General features: G+C 37.2%; 1 protein-coding gene across 1 annotated transcript in view; it reads right to left on the reverse strand.

The window, feature by feature from the left end:
* The window catches only part of SGK1 (serum/glucocorticoid regulated kinase 1), a 109858-nt gene that overhangs the window by 32925 nt on the left and 56548 nt on the right, over positions 1-20385 (reverse strand). The window contains exon 3 of the mRNA XM_072824275.1: positions 633-708. Coding sequence (XP_072680376.1) covers positions 633-708 — 76 coding nt within the window. The remainder of the gene's footprint in view (positions 1-632; positions 709-20385) is intronic.

Consider the following 20385-nt stretch of genomic DNA (forward strand, 5'->3'; position numbering starts at 1 on the left):
AGCATTCTCAAGTATGACTCACCTTAGTTTTTTTTTTTTTATTTTTTAATTTATGATAGTCACACACACAGAGAGAGAGAGAGAGAGAGAGGCAGAGACATAGGCAGAGGGAGAAGCAGGCTCCATGCACCGGGAGCCTGACGTGGGATTCGATCCTGGGTCTCCAGGATCACGCCCTGGGCCAAAGGCAAGCGCTAAACCACTGCGCCACCCAGGGATCCCCTCACCTTGGGTTTTTAAATCCACTTCCTCTGGAAGACAAACTGGGGCCAGTGTATTTGCCCACCTTATCCTCTGTCCTCCACCCCAGGAAATAGACTCATTCCTCTGTTGCCCCCAATGCTTGAAGATATTTCACACTCCATAAAGCTACACCTGATCATATATGAGGTTTAGATACTAAAAAATAAGATAAAATAAAAGGACTTGCATTATATATATATATAACATATAAATACATATATAAAATTGATTGTGAAGTATATAGTCAAGTGTTGGTTGGACTAGGCATAGACAAACAAAGAAACAAAACACAATTCCCCCCCCCCCCCCCAACCTTGCCTTTGTGTGGAGCTTTACTACATAATGCTTCCTGGACATCACAGGGCCACAGTGTATTTTTCCAATAATACCTGAATCATCATTAGTCCAGAAGGTTCTTGGGTCAGGCTTGGTCAGGATGCTGGCATGATTACATGGCTCTTTTGCCTTGAAAACATAAGGAGAAAACAAGTGATGTGAAAATAGATTCACTGTTTCAGCTGTTTCCAACCTACAGTCCTATAGGCAAAATTCCAAGGCTGAAGCTCGCACATGCAGCACATCCCTTCAGTCTTGGGCAAATTGGGATCATTGGTGACCCTTGACCTGATGCAGTTTCACTGCCAGAGCTTGTGGCTGGATAAGCACATGGCTGCTGGAGCTCAGCTTCCATTACCTCCCTTACCCTGTGCTTTTTGCAGTGTGCAAACTGTACAGCTCTTCACAGAGGTCTCGTAGCACTAGCAACATATTAATGTAAGGACCCTTATCACATGAAATGTGTTTTGGACTCGTACATAACAGAAATGGTACCTTTAGTATATATACTTGGGAAAACACATGATAAAGGAGAGCAATTTTTAATTCAGTAGCACTAGGGATGCCTGGGTGGCTCAGTGTTTGAGTGTCTGCCTTTGGCTCAGGTTCTGATCCTGGGATCCCGGGATCGAGTCCCCCATCGGGCTCCCCACAGGGAGCCTGCTTCTCCCTCTGCCTGTGTCTCTGCCTCTCCCTCTCTGTGTCTTTCATGAATAGATAAATGAATAAATCTTTAAAAAAAATAATGCAGTAGCACTTTAAAATGAATTCTTCTGAAACTAATACCACACTATATGTTAACTAATGAGAATTAAATAAAACAAAAAAAACAAATGAATTCTTATTTTATAATTAAAACAATCTATATTTTAAAAATAGTAGCATGTGCACATATGCAATATGTATATTATGCATCTAACCTAATGGCTCTGCCTAGCGCGTATCCAAATAATAGATTCTTCACAATAATTTCCAGGGAACAGCAATAACCCTTTTTGGGGGTGTAACTTTATACTAATGTGATGTTTGGCTTTCAACTATATTTTAAATTGGGGAAATATAAATCTTAGTGTTAAGGACATTCCATTTATGGATATTTTGTATCTATAATTTGATTACTGTGAAAGTCTCTATGACTATTTAATGGATAAATTCCTTCCATTGCAGCAACAATCAAAATACTCAAGAATGTCACGTAATGCCTTGTTTAGTTCTGCTGACCTCTTCTTTCCATAGCAGGTCTTTACTGATGGAAGAAGCAGTGCATCAATTTACAATCTGGCACAAGCTCCTTCGCTTGTGAACTACTATCAAAGAACGTGTAGAAATCAGGGTCTCAGAGAGTTATTTCCTCCCTTATATTCATTGCAGCATCATTCACAACAGCCAAGACATAGAAACAATCTAAATGTCTCTAGACAGTTGAATGGATCAAGAAAATGTGATATATACAGACAATGAAGTATTATTTTGCCTTAAAGAAAGAAGGAAATCCTATCATCTGCAACAACATGGATAAACCTTGAGGACTTTATGCTAAGGGAAATAAGCCAAACACAAAGGGACAAATATGCATGATACTACTTATCTGAAGTAGTCGAACACATAAAATCAGAGAGTAGAATGGTGGTTACCAGGGGCTGGGGAAGTAGGAAGCAGAGGAAGTGGATATAAAGTTTCAGTTACGCAAGGTGATTAATTTCTAGAGATCTGCTGAACAATGTTGTCCACAGTTAATATAACTGTAATGTACACGGAAAATATATGTTAGTAGAGAAGATCTCATGGTCATCATTCTTACTACACACAAAAAATCTAGGGATCAGTCACCTTCCTCCACCTGTTAATATAACAGATGGGCACATAAACTATTTGATAAATAAAAATGCAAATAGTCTACATTTTATTAATGGAATTTTCTGGTAATGTGAAGTGTTTTTAATTGATGGGAAACATGATTTTGGAAGTAAAATTGTGGTAAAAAAACCATGAAAATATAAATATCAAGGAAAAAAAAAAAAGAATGTATGGACTGGCACCATTCCCTGGCTGACATTTTGAGCAGCAATTCAAAAATCTCTCAAACTTCACTAAGTGGCCTCAGTATGAATGCCTTCAAAGGAATAACATATTCCACTAAAATACTGCCCTAATTGTTAGTTGAATTACAGGCTGGATCCTTGAAGCTTTGCTCACCAGTTCTAGTTCCCTCTTGAATTGATAGAACAGATTTGCTCTCTTTGAAAAATAATTCCTCAAATATTTGAGAGGAGCCATTCTGTCTCACCTTAGCCTTCCATTTCTAGATTGGCAGGCCTCTCTCCTTCCTCTGTTCCTCATGAAATGGTTTTAAGTCTCTTTACTGAGGTAAAAATTTCAGGCACACACAAAAGTCAACCTTTTGTGTTTATGTACCTATCCTCAGCTTTTAACAGTTTTCAACACTTTACCATTTTACCAATCTTAGTTCATCCATTCCCTTCTTTTTTAGGCTGGACTATTGTGAAGCAAATACCAGACATCATGACACTTCATCTATAATTTCTTTAGAATGTTTTTAACCAATGACTTTTTTTTTTTTCCATAACCACATGCCATTAGCACAACCAACAATTTCAACAATACTTAGATTTATTAAAGTTTAATGAAGGCTATTAAGGTTTATTTATTTAATAAATGACAGCATAAACATTCTGAAGAACAGAATGAGCCCTTGCACTATTTTGTGTACAGTGCGCTTTGGAACTGATGATTTAAAAAGAGATCCTTTAAAATTGTGAGTTCAACAAAGCCAACAGAATTTAGTCTCACTTATTTAAATCCTTACAGGATTTGGGGGGGAGGTTATCTTAAAAAATATTTTTCTAAAAGAAGTGGTACTTTCAATTTATTTCTAACATGTCCTTGAGGGAAAGGAGGGTAAATCTCCTTGCCTAGTAGAATTGAAAGTTTTAGAGTGCAAGGGTGAAGGAAAGATTACTTCTAGAAGGTCATTGCTAAATACTTATTCCTTAGAGTTTTGAGATCTAGAAGTACTTTCATAAGTTACTATAACATTAGAACATTAGAAAGATAAGGGCATTTGAACAAGAATAAAAGTAGTTTAATATAAGAAGGTAAGGTACATAAGAATATCACATTTAGAGAGATGTCAGATGTTCAGAAATTTTGGACAAGCTCTGGGAAATAAACCTGGGAATAAGTCATTAGAGACTCCACTGACATGAAAAATGAGCCAGATAATAATTCTATAAAATGCCTTCAATTAATGACAAATTGTAATATTTGCAGGATTGCTGGAAAGGAAATAGTTATGGTCACCTTCCTTCATTTTATCTTATCTTGATTTCAAGAACAGTGGCCCACAATAAATAAATATACATGCATATATTAATAATTTAAAATCACCTGTGGTGATGATACAGGAAAAATAAACCAGAACATATGGGTTTGTCCCTGATTTACTTTTGACTTATTTATAATTTGCACATGACTTTTTATGACTTTGGTAGTATGCTACTAATAGAATACTGTTAAACTCATAAGTTATTCCTAAAATACAATAGGGACTCTTAAAATGCTGGTCTCTTCTTAACCAGGGAAGTTGATGCTCTCCCATCTCAGGTTACACAATACTCAAAAGTTAGCAAGAACATTTTATATCTAGGGAAGTAAGATTTTGCTTCTCAGACTGCTTTAGTGAGGCTTTTGAAAATGTCCTCTAGATGCTATCATAGGATATAAAGCCATCCTCCAAATATTAAGCTTAAATTCAGTTCTGTTTATCCAGGGGAAGAAAAGTCTTCCTTGATTTTTTTTTCTCTTGTATGGCTTTATTATATCTGCAAGTATCTATTAAGCTTTTGTTGAAGGCCAAGATGCTCTTCTGGTTGTTATAAGGGCGCAACAGAAACACATTGATCACTAGGACCCTACTTTCTGATTTGGAAGTAAGATATAGTCATCCACAAAGATGTCTATGGAACCTCATATTAAGTACCTCTAAATCCAAGATGAGGAATGTTATATAACTATTACATCTTGTCCATGTTTTAAAAAGGAAGCAGGGACTCCTGGGTGGCTCAGCAGTTGAGTATCTGCCTTTGGCTCAGGGTGTGATCCTGGGGTCTGGGATCAAGTCCACACTGGGCTCCCTGCGAGGAGCCTGCTTCTCCCTCTGCCTATGTCTCTGCCTCTCTCTCTGTGTCTCTCATGAATAAATAAATAAAATTTTTAAAAAAGGAAGCAATAGTGTGTGCAAAGTTATCGAGTAAGGTTTTAAGGAAAAGGGAGAAACTAGAGCAGGTTTGGAGAATATTGGCAATATTTGAATTGGTGGACAGGTGGTAGAAAAGCACCCAAAGTGGGAGGGCCAATACAAACAAAGTTGTGGGAGCAGAACTTTTTCTTTTTTAAAGATTCTATTTATTTATTCATGAGAGACACACAGAGAGAGGCAGAGACATAGGCAGAGGGAGAAGCAGGCTCCATGTAGGAAGCCTGATGCAGGATGCAATCTCAGGACCCTGGGATCACGCCTTGAGCCAAAGGCAGACGCTCAACTGCTGGGCCACCCAGGCAACCTAGGAGCAGAACTTAATAAGGCCTGGTCAGGCAATTGTTGGTGGAACAGTCTCATGGGAATAGAAGGCTCATGGGAGAAATGATTGGAGACTGGTAGAAGCCAGATGGTGAAAGGCTTTGAATGTCAATGAATCTTTCACTCTGAGGGAATTCAAGAGCCTTGGCAGTTTGCATGAAAGACCAGAGTCACAAAGGATCAAAGCTAAGGAGATGAGGAGGCTGCTGTACCATCAGAGAAACATTGATGAGAGCATGATGAGCAAGGGCACTGTGAAAATAGAAAGAGAGGGATGGCTGTGAAGGGCAGCTGCAATGATTTCATACGATTTGATGGATGACTGAAAATGAGGGAAGATGGAGGAGTCCAAAACACTTCAGAGCTTTGGAACCTGGGGACCAGGAAGCATGGCCAAATGTGGTCAAGACTGTCCACAGTCCTTGGCAACTTAAGGAACCACACTGGGCCTAATTTAATGTGGTGGGCTTGTGGAGGACATATGGGCCCTGGTTCGTGTACTGCACCTGTAGTCCTTCTGGCAGCACCTGCTCCATCACTGACCTATCCCGACCATATCATCCTTGGGTGCTTAGTGGTGATGCTTGCACAGTTGTGGGTGGGTGGGTTTCTTCAGCCTCTACTCTGGGTTAATCCTCCATTTTGCTCATGGCAGGATGAGAATCCATCCACACTATTTCACTACAACAAACATCCCACAGTCTGTATATCTGGTATCACCAACCTCCTGACAGTGTACACAAGGATAATAGGAGTCTCGTCAAGAGATTCATCAAAGAATCTCCTCAGAGATCGTAGGTCTTATAGTTCTGAGTGAACTAATGATTTATCATCATTCAGTTGCTTAACATTAATTACATCCATGTTACATGGAGCATAGAGAATATTCTTGGCCTCTGAAAAGATTGTAATTCCAAGTAAGTAGACAAATGTTCTTTTGGAGGCTTTCTTTCACTTGCATTCTTGTTGTTTTTTTATATTTTTTGGTTTGGTCTTTGTGACTATGAATTGCTTAAGACAATTTACCATCCAAACCACTTTGCTTATTTATGTTTCCTGCCAGCCCAGCAAACATTCCAGTTTCAACCTCTGGTCTACATAAAATTAAGATGTTCATGTTAAACCTCTATTAAATCAGATGTTAGCAGAGTTGAAAGGATCAGAGATTTGGGGAGCTGGAAGAGATCTTTTGTCACCTCCCTCTTTACTTCATAGATGAGGATCCTGAGGACTAACAGGTAACATAGCTTCAGTGAATGACTTATTGAGGAATAGAGTCCAAGTCTTGACATTTCAAGATGCCTGTTGAGAACTGACTTTGGTTTCTAGAATTTGGATTTATCCTCAATTTTGGAATTAATTCAATTATACATTTCATCAAATGAGTATTTGTGGATAACATATTGAAGAATAGGGACAATGCTAAGTAGAATAAATGGGAACCATGCTAGTGAAATAGACAGATGCATCCCTATTTTCTAGTGCCAGCAGTTGAGACAAACACTTATGGGGGCAATAAATATGATGACATGAGTAGGGAGTCAGGCAATATGTGGTCATTTTATTTTTTACTTTTAGTTTTTAGTGATTTATATATTATTTAGAGAGAGAGATAGCACAGGGAGGAGGGGTGAGGGAGAGGGAGAGAATCTCAAGCAGACTCCCCACTGAGCACAGAGCCTGATGCTAGGCTGTATCCCATGACCCTGAGATCATGACCTGAGCTTAGATCAAGAGTCAGGTGCTCAACTGACTGAGCCACCCAAGCACCCCAATACGTGGTCATTTAGAAACTTTAAGGGAGCACATCTTCATACATATTTTTCAGTAATAGCATCAGAACCAGCAATCACACATTTTCATTTGTAAGTTAAAATACAAAACAAAGATGACACCGAGAGTTGGTTTGACTGGAATCCAGGTCAAACCTTTATATATTCTATACCAAAGCATATAATTAAATTCTTAAATGGAAATTACTTGGGGGCATGGTATTTGTAGATTGTGCCTGGCTCAGAAAAGGCAATCACTGCATATTCACTGACTACGTCATTGGTTTGGTAGGATTTAAAAGATGGTAAAGGGGCCAGTGTTAGTTAATGTATCACAGAATAATAGTATTTTGTGGGTAGAATGGATTTAACACATGACTTAGTTTAGCCTCTTTATTTAATGGATAGGAAAACAAATTCTGAAAGAGGTAAAGTGACTTACAGAAGGTCACACTGATAGCCAGAAGTTATTTATGTTGTTTGCAATACCTCCACTGTGGTTAAGAGAAGCTTCCTTGCATTTATTTTAGATCAAAGTTGGTAGAAATAACTAGATATTGCTGTATAGAGCATGGGCTTTGGAGTCAGAATGATGTGTAATAAAATATGGCAGCCCCAGACTTGGCTATGTGTATGACCCTGGAAAAGTTACATAATCTCTCTTAGCCTTGAAGAATAATCTTCAGAACTCTGCATAGATTCAGGCTCAATTCAATACATTATTTGGATTAGTCTCCTTATTAGAAAAGTTGGCAAAGTTAAAGTTAGGATTAGGTGTAGGTTTAGGCGTAGCTCCCTGTAGGGCTCAATAATTGACAGGAGTTATTAGCCATGGTCATAAAATCAAACATGGTAATAGGAGAATCATGACAGATTGCAGGCTAGAAGAGATAGAATCTTTTGATAGAAAAAGTTCGCTCTATTAACTGAATTATCTATATACGGATAGCAGTATCAAAAAAAAAAAAAAAAAGAAAGAAAGACTTCTTTCCAGGCGTTGTGCTTGCTGAGCACTCAGACTAGAACTTTCTTTGTTCAGATATTTGCATAATTCTCACCTCTTCCAGCTCTTTGCTCGAATGTCATCCTCACAGTGAAGCCCTTCCTGACACCTTATTTAAAATGGAAATGTCTTTCCCTTTCTGCTTTTATTTCCCTGGGGCACTTCTTCTATAATTGTCTCATTCATTTTTTTAATGGTCTCTTATAAATTTCACGAGTCCAGAAGGTTTCTTGGCATGCAATAGACATTCAGTAAACATGTGCTAAATGACTGAATTATTAATCTCTAAACAATTAAAAATGAAGTCTGTAAGTCCCCCTCAATTTAAGCTATTAGAAATTAAAGGTGATAATCATTATGCCAAAATGTCTTAACACATGTCTTCATTTCTTATAGGGTGTTAACCCTCCTGACTTTTTGATGTTGGAGTCCTGAAGTCATGAAGATTGAAAGTTGGGTTAACTCAGTCAGTATACACAATTCCAGAAATGCATAATGTTGGAAGAAACTGCCGCCCTGCCTAACAGTAAGGCTGGGCCCTGGCCTGATGTTTAACTCCTGACATTCCATTCAAACCATTTATTTTTCTTTGCATAAAGATGTAGAAAATTGTTTAGGCTATACTGTACTACCAAATACATTCATTGGAAAAAGTTGTTAACGATTGGCTCTTTTCATCTTTCAGACTACTATCTATGACTATAACACAATAGGAGGCTGGGAAGAATAATCTCCAAAACTGTGCATAGATTCAAACTCAATTCAATATGTTATTTGGATTTGTCCATGACTAGTCCATGTCTAGCCCACAACTAGATTTTTCTTTCCTCCACTTAAAACACATTGCTTTCTAGTGGTCTTCAATTAAGGCTACACATTGCAATGAGAAACTTAAGAAATCAATACCGATACCGGGACCCCATGTGAGGGGAGAGAGGACTGGAGTACCAGACTCCTCAGGAATCTCTGCCATGCTTAAGCCAACTAACTGCCAAACAGAGGTAACATGGGTTAAGCTGTATTTATCCACTGGTATAGGGGAGAAACTAAGTATGGCGATTTTAGGGTCATTGTACCATAAGGGTAACATAAGGGATGACTTCCAGGCCCAAGATAAATGATGAACAAACACATATTCCTAGGCATGATGGGGAAAGGAGAAACGTTTTGAGTATCTTTCAGAGCAAATGACAACTTTCCTTAGTATTTTTCCTTTGAGTTTACCTCCAGAAAGGTATTTGACAAGGGAGAGAAAAAATAGAAATCTGGATCTGGATTTTATGTGGGGTTCTAGGAAAAAATGTTCCTAAAGCTTTCCTATACAGAAGCTATGTCAGATTCAAGGCCACTATGATTATAATGTGCTCTTTGCTATAATTCTTAATGTTTAATTTTCTTTTAATAAAGAAGTCTGATATTCAATCTTCTAATAACACTTTAGCCAGAATCTAAACTGTCAAATGCAATTGCCAACAAATGCATGGTTTCTTTTTCCCTTGTGAATGGAACTAGACACCTCCATTTAACTACCTGCTGTTTTTCTCATGCAGTGGGCTAACTATACAGTATTTAATGGTCTACAGGTCTAAAAATATTTCTTATATGCCTTGGCTTTCACAGAGTGCTTCTGAAAAACCAGTTAATAATCTGGCCATCCCAAGAGTCCAGAATGTTGAGTTAATTTTTTACAGAGGTTCCCAGATGTGCTGGAAGACTTACTTATAGCAGATGCAGCCAACATTTTTTTTTTAAAGATTTCATTTGACCTTTCTTGTATCTGATATGAAACACATGTTGAAAACAATACCTGACAATTATGAAATGCATTTTTTTGCATAAGCAAAAGCACCATGAATACATCTTTTACAAAGTTTTGAATGGCAGAGATGGAAGGTTTTCATTGTAAAACTGTGTTAGTGTTTAAGCCAAGTTAATCATACATCTTGACAATGATTCTTTATCCAACATGTCTTTGGTATTCAGTGGGTAGGTCATTAGGCCCATGGAGAAATAAGTGGGAAGATGTCCAGGGAATGAAAAACATCTATATAACATGTGGAGAAGTGGATAGCTTTACTAAGTACTGAATTTCAGCTTTAAGAGGTATAAGTTCTGATCCCAGACGAACACTTGAGGGAAGTAACTTCTGGGAAATAAAGCAGAATAACAACGTAAGCCTATGAGTGTTCCAAAGAGATCCTGCATTAGCTGTTTCCCCTGGCAGGTATTTTCCATATGCAGCTTACTTTTGTCTTTTCTTTCTGTCTCTCTATATTTTTTCTATATATTTTTCAGTGGGCTTCAAAAGTCCTTCAGTGACTTGAGTTTGTATTTTATCATTCCATATAGAGAGCATACAATATTCATGAAGCGTAATTGTGGATTCAGAGTTTGGTCAAGGATCAAACAGACATTCCAGATATTTAAAAGCATATAGGACTGTTACTGAGGACTGAATGATGGTACCTTTAGCTTTTTTCCTTAAAAGCAGGCAAATGCCACTGCAATCTGGCAGTGGACTTTTCCCTAGACCTAGAATATCAAGCATTTAAAGTTACACTACATTTCAGAAAGTAATTACTAATCATATTTTTATGAAGTGGTTACAATGGGCTGCATATTTATTAGCTCATCACTCAGTGATCCCTCTGAACAAATGCTGGTCATTTTTTTTTGTCCCTTCTTTGGAGGAGGGGAAGTATGGACAAGTTAACCTTTGAAATCTTATCCAGAGAGGTGACATCAGCAAAATGGCAGAGTAGGTACCTCCAAGTCCTGTCTTTGGACAGAAACATCAAAAAGCAAGCAGGAATTGTCAGAACCAAATTTGTTAAAACTCTGGAAAACAAAGGTTTATAGTGACCGAATAAAGGCTGTATTAAAAAGGTGAGTGAGCAATGTAAAAACGGTAGGAAAGCTTTGCATTTACTTGCCCTCACTGCAGCATCTCCCCAGCTCAGTGGCAGTCTTGAAGAGTCATCGCTCCCACCTGCTACTCGTTTTCAGTCCCCTGCTCTGAGCGCGGGTCTCTTTGAACCTGTCCAGTAACTACCGAAGGACTGCTGCAAGGGACCCAGCACTTGGCCAGGCCAGAAAAGCATGTGCTAGAAAACTTCACAGGGCTAAACACAAGTGTCAGCCTTCTAGGGCAAAAGACTACACCTCAAGTCTAGAGGGAAAAGCATACTGTTCTAGTGCTTTGCATTAACTAACTCACTTTGTGCTCAAAACATCCCTATCAGAAAAGTATTATCATCATTATGCCCATTTTACAGATGCCAAAATAATGTAACTTTGGAAAAGGAAAATGGAGCTAGAAAGCCCAGGCTTAAAATCACTACACCAGAATGCCTCCAACTATACAGACACTTAAAGCCAAATGACTTAGATTGTAAATACTAGTCATGAGTATTCATTGTGGGAAAATAAAGATGATAAAAGGATACTTTTTCACAAAGCAATGACTAAAAATTAATTGTGGAAAAAATCTTCATTTCAAGGAAATAGAAATTAAAAAGTGAAGAGGGAGCAGAAAATATACAAAAACATACACTTCCTGGAAAAACAAAGACTTTTTATTGCCCGTTATTTATAATTTAGATATTTCTAGACTGTCAGCTCTGCAGCAAAAGGGACTGTGTCCTGACTTCTTTACCAAATTTCAGGGCCTTAGAATGCTAGCATACTAGGACTAGCCTTAGTAGCAGTTACATAGCCAGGTGACAATAGATACTTATTAAAAGAATGAATGATAAACTATGGCTTTACGTTTATGTGTATGTACCTTACTACTCAGTTCTGCTCAAAACCAGAAGAGTGTCCTTTAGGACACATACAGGTTACTTGTGTCACCTTATTTTCAATGTATCCCAAAGTCCCTGATAGGGGTTCCAAATGATGTTTATAAAGGAAATGAAGATTTAGATCTCATACCTGCTGTGCCTAGTTGCTACAAATCACTGGGGCTACAGAAGAGAGATACTGGCTGGGGATGTGGGAATGGTAAGATGGGTGGTAAGGCTTTGTCTCACGTAGGCTGTGCTGGTTAATGCCTCGATTTGGTCTCTAAACCTGAGTTTTTTCACTGAGTATTTTAACCTAACGAGAGCAAGCCCTGAAGCACCCAAGTGCATAAAAGAAAATGAATTTGAGCCGTCCATTACTTACACATCTGCTAAAGTTACTCCATCCTGTTACTATTTACTCTATAGCCATACAAAAGTGCCAGTTCCATTTATATTGGTCACATATGCTTCACTTCGTAAAGGAAACAGAAGAATATCTTTTTAGAACATTCACAGGTGTGGTTGTTTTTTCACTAAATTGGTTTTTGAAGGGAAGAAAGAAGATCCGTCTCTAGCTCCACAACCACTACCAGGAGTCTCCAGGAACTACCACCAACAGTTTATTGTGGGTTCTTCCAGGAACCTCCCATGCATACATACTCCAACATATACCTGCCATAATTTCTCCTTTGCGTGTGTCTGTGCATGCTCATGTGTGCGTGTGTGTGCTGCTCACATGCACATCTCTGGGCTTTGTCTCTGTGGCGAATAATAGCAAGGATGAGGCCTCGAAGTCAGGAATGGGGAAGTCAATTAAAAAGGAAAGGAAAAGGCTTGCTTAGAATCTTTGTAGTTTCTTTTCTGAACATAACACCACTTTTATCAACACCTTGTTCCCCAGTTAATACCACTAAAAGGTCTGCACAGGAGGACTTAAAATTTGGCTGTGATAATTAACAGGACTTGACCTTGCAGTACAGCTGCTGAGTAAGGCTGGAGGGCGATGGCTCAGAACACAACAGTTTATATAACTCCTCCAAAGGAGTTAGACTTTAGCACTTGATGCTATGGAAAATCTGCCTCAAAGATTACTGAGATGGGTTATAACCGAAGACAGTCTACTGGCTTATCACCACACTCCTTAAGTAATCCAAGCTACTAAATGAAAACCTCAGTGGAAAAAGCCTTACCACTGTTTTAAATAATACATATTTCTCTTTTCCCCACGTAAAGGGATAGGATTATTAATAATGATGCTTGATTAGAATATTTATGTTTTAAAAGAAAATAATATTCATAATAATACACAGAACTAATTTTTAAAATGACAACATTCAGTGCTGGCAAGGGTTTTGTAACATTAGTATTTTCATAACATTCTCATATTCTCTCCTTGTATTTTAATTTTAAATGTTTTCTGAAAGTTGTTATATTTTAAGTTTTAAGATGTTCAATGCTTTGATCTTGTTTATCTCATCTTAGATCATTTATCCAATAAATAATTCATAAATTTGTGTGCACAAAGCCGTCTTAATGTTATTCATAATTACAGCACACTGGAAGCAACCTAATTACAATGAGAGAATGATAAACTAAAGAACAGTGTAGCCACTGTGCATATGGTGCCTTTTAAATGTTTTCAATGGTATGGGGAAATGTTATCCATTGATATGTTAAATAAAATAAATCATTATATAAAACTGTATTTCAATTTCTGTGTACAGAAGGACAGTGAAATCCATGCATAAAGCAATGCTTATTGCTTTACTGTTAGTGGGATTAGGGATGCTTTCCTTTTGTCTCCCATTTCCTGAAATGTTAATATTTTTATATTATTTTCATAAGGTAAAAATTGTCTAGCATAGATATTTATAAATCTACCTATCTATTATCTATCATCTATCTATCTATCTATCTATCTATCTATCTATCTATCTATCTATCATTTCAATGCAAACAGAACAGTTTTTTCCATATCTAGGAAATGGAGTGGAGGGATGAATGTTCTAATGATTGGAAAAGGCCCAGATGTAAAGTGTTACTATAAATACACACACACACACACACACACACACTATAATATATATATGCATTTTGAGGCTACAGTCTCATGCATCTTTCAGGATAGAATTATTGATGATCTTGGTGCATGTATACCCGCTGTAGTCCTAAATTCTAGTTTAGTGTTCTTGAGTTTCTCTGGACATGTGGGTAGATAATACTCTCTAATATTAATCCATGACATTTCCTTTTGTGTCACTGGGAAACAGGGAACAGGGAGTGTCAAAGCTCCCCATGAAGATTTCCTTTTAGTTCTATAGGCCTCAATCATTTTTGTCCATTGCCATATGTCCATTTTTCCATGGACCTGGTTCTCTCCCAAGGTAAATAAAAATGCACATGCCAAGGAGGTACTTCGTTAAACTTCCCAAAGACCAATATTGAATAGGCCAGATGAGGTTACCATTTCAGGAGGCCTAAACCTTCAGAGGTATTAATCAGATTAATGAACTATACATTGCATAATTGAGTATGTTGTAATCATTTTCAGGCTGCTTTAAAAAAAATAGAAAAACAATAAACTTGAGATTCAAATATAATTCATGCAGAAATAGCCCAATTTTTTCTAAAGGCTCTAAATTTGTTCATAATCACACTGATGCCAAACTATATTGGCATAGTTGTTGTACTGGTCTTATGCAGCTAATTTTTTATCCTGTTTCTCTCTCTCTCTTTCTTTCTTTTTTGGTTAGAAACTTGCTGGAAAAACATAGAGTTGGAAAATTCATCTAAGATTAAATAGAGGAAAAATATTAGAAAAATAATTAAATAGAAATACAATAAAGCTTTTTTAAGCTGTGGTTATAATTTCTATAAATGTTTCTTGGAGAAATTTTACTTATGTATCAGTGTTGCATGAAAATACCTACTCTATATAGACTCTCTATACAATGTCTCCTCTACAAAATCTCTACCAAATCAGCTGTATTAAAAATAAAGCTAGACCAAAGAATGTTTTTAATAATAAAATACTTAAAAAGACCAATATAAAAATAAATATACATAGAATGAGAGTATGATGTACAGGAGCTTTCAGATAACCCAACTGAGTATTGCTCTGAACTCTGGGAGTCCATATTTAAGGATTGAAGAACTTGGAAATTATTTAGAAAACAACCACAAAGATGGCAAAATGACTCAAATGTTGGAAAATAAGACCAATGAAGAGAGGTAAATGGGGCTGTTACTCATTTTCTTGAAGAAAAACCAGATGGCAACTAAATATATTCTTTGACTATAATGGAGAGCTTTTTATAAGGAAATGGTTAGTACAAAACAAGGAAAAACAGGCTGGATGTGAAGTGTGAAGGCTTTGTTTAGATAGGACAAAAAGTGTTTAAATGCCAAAATGACATACAGGTGGCCTTTATGCAATCTTCTCTAGAGCTATTAGAAATAATCTTTGTGTAGCATCTTCTTTGGATGGCCCTGCCTAAAGATGAAGGATATACTCATGCCCCTTCTAGATCTATGATTAAAGTCTCTGCAAAGAATTGTCTTAAAGTCAAGAAAGTATTGTAAACTCTGAAACAAAATGAGTTGAACATTGTAAACTAAAGGAGGAGAAGCAATTAAGATCAAGATGAAAATAGAGCTCCAAGCTCTTTAGAAAAAAGATGATAAGGGAATTACTTAACAATGATAAAATTCATTATAAACGACTTAGAGAAATCTTAGAAGTGGAAAAAAAAAAAAGGATATTTTAAAATAGAGAACAAGAGCAAGCATCTCACCTGAACTATGATCTAGTTATTTCTAATAAGTTCATTTTTCCAGACACCACCTTAGGAAACATAACTTCAAAACTAGAGAGTTTAGGTTGGCCTCAACCTGAAAGCCATATGCTTAGTGTTTAGCAGAGGGGTGCATGGGTGCAAGGTGCCTTGGTCAGTATTACCTGATTATTCCATTAGTCTCTGACTTTTCTGTATGAATTTTAATCTATCATGAAAGGGTTGTAGTACTGCCAGGTTTGTTTCAAAATAGACTGTGAGTCAATTATAAAGAAGGGATTCCAGGAACTAGAATTTAAGAGTAAAGACGTTAAAAAATTTTACAGATGACTCAGTTCTAGCACATTTTGCATACTATTAGGTATTTTCTCTTCCTATAATTGCTTCTGTGCTTCATCCCCAGAATTTGTTATTTTCATCAATAGCCTAAGATAAGTGATTTTTAAAACATCATTAAGAGATGACTGTTTTGGGGTGGTTTGCCAGCAACTCAAATATCTGAAATAGACTTGTTCTGAGCAGTGAATGTTCAAGGTTTTTGAGATGATTCTACTAATTTCAGAATGGAATGGTTTACTACCTGTTAAGTTACAATTCTCCCCTTCTCAAAAATTGGAAGACTGTTAACTTCAAAGGCTATTAACTCCAAAGCATTGCTGCTATTTTCATTTCCTTACACATCCTACAACATTTTCGTTTGTCTTATTTTAATAAAATCAGCTCAATTTCATTACATGTTTAGGAAGAAGTTTTTCTACTGTTTTGTTTTTTCTTAGCCTTTTGGTTTTTTCTATACTATTACATAGTCTGACTCCACTGAACTAGCTTGCCACCAAAATATGCTCTTCTCTCAAGCAAAGGTACACTGAAGAGAGTAAATAAGTTATGTTTGCAGACCCAGAGGATTTAAATTAGAATATACTTGCCATGGAGAAAAATATACTGTAAATAATTCACAAAACACAAAATTTTACAGCACTAAAAGTGTGAATAGAAATCTTATTTCCCAGTATGATGGTTCCTTCAATTTATGTGACCTAATAATTCTTTATTTTATTTTATTTTATTTTATTTTTATTATTTTTTAATAATTCTTTTTTTGAGTATAATTGTTCTGGTGTCTAGAAACTTTTCAAAGAGATTATCTGTATCTCTGGGAAAGGATTACCTTCCATCTGGAAAGATAATCTTTCTTCCATTCTTCCACCTTCTTCATAGAAAAATAAATAACTAACTTCCTGCCTAAGCACACCTGGGTTATTTCTCATGAGAGTAAGAAATGGGTTGATTTATGAATTAGGAAAGCGACCATAAGGTTTTAGAGAATCACTGACTTTAGATGCAGGGAGGGTCCTGGGAATCTGGTTTATTAATTCCTTCATAAATGACAAGAATTAGATATGAAAACTGCTTTTGAGAAGCCTATTAATACCAGGAGTGAGGTAAGTCCCCTTTAAGCTTTAATTACACTAACTGCTATATAAAGAAAGGGGACTCTGGCAACTATTTCCCATATGACAGAAACCCAGGACAGATCTGAAACTAAAGAAGTAGGAACTAAAGTCAAATGAATTGACATAAAAACTTTTTTTAAAAAAATTGAGACTAAAGAATATTAAGTTTCTCACATGGTTCCCAAAATCAGTCAGTTTTTTAATTCCCTCAAACTTTTATGCATCAAAAGATGCTCTTGAGCTACTGATATGGAAATAATTAGTGCTTTTAATTAGCACAGCTGGGAAATAAGGCAGACCAGCCTTAATAAGGGTCTCCAATCTGGAGCACATTAAAATAAAATCACTTTTTCCCCCCAATATCCAAGTACATTCTACTGTCAAATACCCGAAATGAGTTATTTTGCAAAATGCAAAGAGTATAATTGGATTCAGAACAAGTTCAATGCATTAAGAAAGGAGATGCCTTGGAACCCTGGAGTCTGGAAATTAGATGGTTTCAGATGTTCACCAATATAGTTCTAGAATACAATATTCATACGGCAAACTTTTAAACTACTTAAACCCTAAATATCTTTACTGGATAATGCCTAGTTGGAGGATCAAAATTAAACAGGAAAATTTTCAAATATATTAGAAGCATGTCGACCAACATTTCTGAATTCAGTCTAACAGCTGAATACATACTTGGCAGGAAGAGAAGTGCAGTCACATTACCTCAGATCAACAGTAGCAAGCACATCTGGAATCCTAATGATCCCAGGAGTTTTGGGGCCTTTGGGGGACAACCATCTGGTGCAAAGGAAATAAGAACCACCCAACAGAAAGAACCTCATTGTGCTGCTATGAAAAGCAGTCGGGCCTATTTTTCTCTGACAACACATCAGCCTATCAATTAGTGAATGATCAAGAGAAATATATATGCACAGGGTGTTTACTAACAGACTTGGATCTATAACCATGACAACCTGGCAGATAAGAAATAGCCAAGGATATATTCAACAAAATAAATCCCTTTTTGAAAAGGAATAAGCACATTTGATCATCTTTATCTAATCTTTAGCCAATTTTTGATGGTAATGTCAGTTTATGGGCTTCTCCAGGCCTCAGTTCTTTATCAGTAAGATGGGGGGAGAGGCCGGGCCATGTGAATTTTATGGTCCCTTCTAATCTTAACATTGCATCAGCTTGTGATTTTATGGAATATATGCCCGGGCACACAGAGAAAGGACGACTGAGAAAGGATGGCAGCCAACATTTGAAGCTGCCTCTAGGAGAGAGAGCATGTTGCTTGATAACATCAGATCATTGGGAAGAAGTCTGCATCCAAAGATGACCTCTCAAATGATTATATTATATTTTATTTTAATTTTTTAAAATTTATTTATGATAGTCACACAGAGAGAGAGAGCGAGAGAGAGAGGCAGAGACACAGGCAGAGGGAGAAGCAGGCTCCATGCACCGGGATCCCGATGTGGGATTCGATGCCGGGTCTCCAGGATCGCGCCCTGGGCCAAAGGCAGGCGCCAAACCGCTGCGCCACCCAGGGATTCCTCAAATGATTATAAATGTGTCTTATAAACCTGCCAGCAAATTAAGCCAGTGTCACCCTTGCTCTGAGCTACACAAACTGTGCATAGCTTGTTGGGTCCATCCTGCAGTAAGCACACCATAGGAATGTCTGGTAGATGTGCAGCTTCAGCAAAGAATGATGATGTCTGCATTACGAGGAGCGGCCATGCAAGGCAATGCCTAGAAGGGCATGATAAAGGAGTAGGGTATGGCAGTGTCAGCCAGAGAGGAGATGGCTGGAGAGATTAAATGAGATAATGTATGTCAAGTGTTAATATACTTTGCTTATAGTAGATATAAAAAAATGACATATTAGTTATCATTAGTGTCATTGTTGGCACCATCAGCTGAATCGTGAGTGTGAATATTGGATTTGCTCAGAATGATTGTTCATGAAAGGGTAGGAGCAAAATTGTTACATCAGTCACCAAAGTGATTAAAGAAGAGGAAGAAGCATCTTGGAGGTTAGTAGATGATCAGGGTCATGGCTCAGTAGAGCTGGTGAAGTTCTTGAAGGCTAAGTTAAAGTGCCCACCAAGGTCTTGGCCCCCAGACAGAGGAGCTGGAGAAAGAAGCTATTTATGCTTGAGGGTGGTGGAGAAGATGTGCCACCTTTAGTACAAAGCCAAATTTCAACCAAGGTGACATTTTCCTGAAGATGTTTCTTTAAAAAAATGGTCTTGGTCCAATGTATTCGGGGAAGCTCAGGCTCTTCCCTCCTGGGGATTCAGAGCACATCACCCAAATGAAGTCTCAGAGGAATGCGAACCTGGCTTTTTCAAAACACACTTGTAATATGAGGTACTTGTAATATCCTGATCTTACAGAACAAGATGAGATGACAGAGGGAGGCTTTTGAGGAAAAGTTTAATGATGTAATGGAGTTTACTGATCGCAGTCCCAGAGGACGCTGTAGAACGGAGAAGCCAAGGGGCTCCTGGTGTCATTGGTTGAGAAAAAGATAAACCAGAGAAGGGCCTGAGTGAGTGGCAGTGATTTTCCAGTGCTGGTACTCAGGACTCCCAGAGTTTGAGCAGGAGGATGGTTTGAGGAACGTGGTGGCAAGCAGATGGACTGCTGATGTTGAAATGAGCTTTTGCAATAAGGAATGAGAGGGAGGGATATGTGGTCTGGGCCAGTGGTGGAGCTGTTTTGAACACGTGAAATGTACCTAATGTCGCATTATGATCCTTCAAACATTTAGAATTTTTTTGTATGTTCAAAATAGTAATCTGTCATCAGCTGTGAACGAGATTATACAGTGGCAGTCTGAGCAGATATTTCAACTAGGGAGGAAAAACCTCAAAAAGATTCTCAAGCCTTCTAAATAAAAAATACTGAAAAGCATTGTCATCAATACATTTCCCTATTTAGCTTCTGCCTTCTGAGGTAGGAAACAGAGACTCAATTCTAATGAATTAATCGGAGAATACTCAAGAATATACGGCATCTTTAATACACTAATGATTAAGTCTTACTTCTAAATTGCCTGAATGGAGGCATATTAAAAGTAAATTAAGGAAGTATAACTGGGGCAATTCATTACATAGCAATTTTCAGCCTTGCTATTTTCATAGTAATTTACAGTTTTAAAGTACAGTTCTTGAAGAAACTCAATTGCTGGTGGTTTTTAAATCTATATTATTCACTAATCTGGCACAAAGGAATTGTACTCTGGTGTACTCTCAGAAAGCTCAAGATGTTGCTCATCGATGTATAGATAATTCTTACTTATGTTTTCCATACTATATTCCATTTTTTATCTTTATAAGTGAAAAAAATTGTCTTGATAACAATAAGGTTTCAAATAATAAAATCAAATTTGA

This window comes from Canis lupus, chromosome 1 (assembly GCF_048164855.1).
Source record: "Canis lupus baileyi chromosome 1, mCanLup2.hap1, whole genome shotgun sequence".
Lineage (NCBI taxonomy): Eukaryota > Metazoa > Chordata > Mammalia > Carnivora > Canidae > Canis > Canis lupus.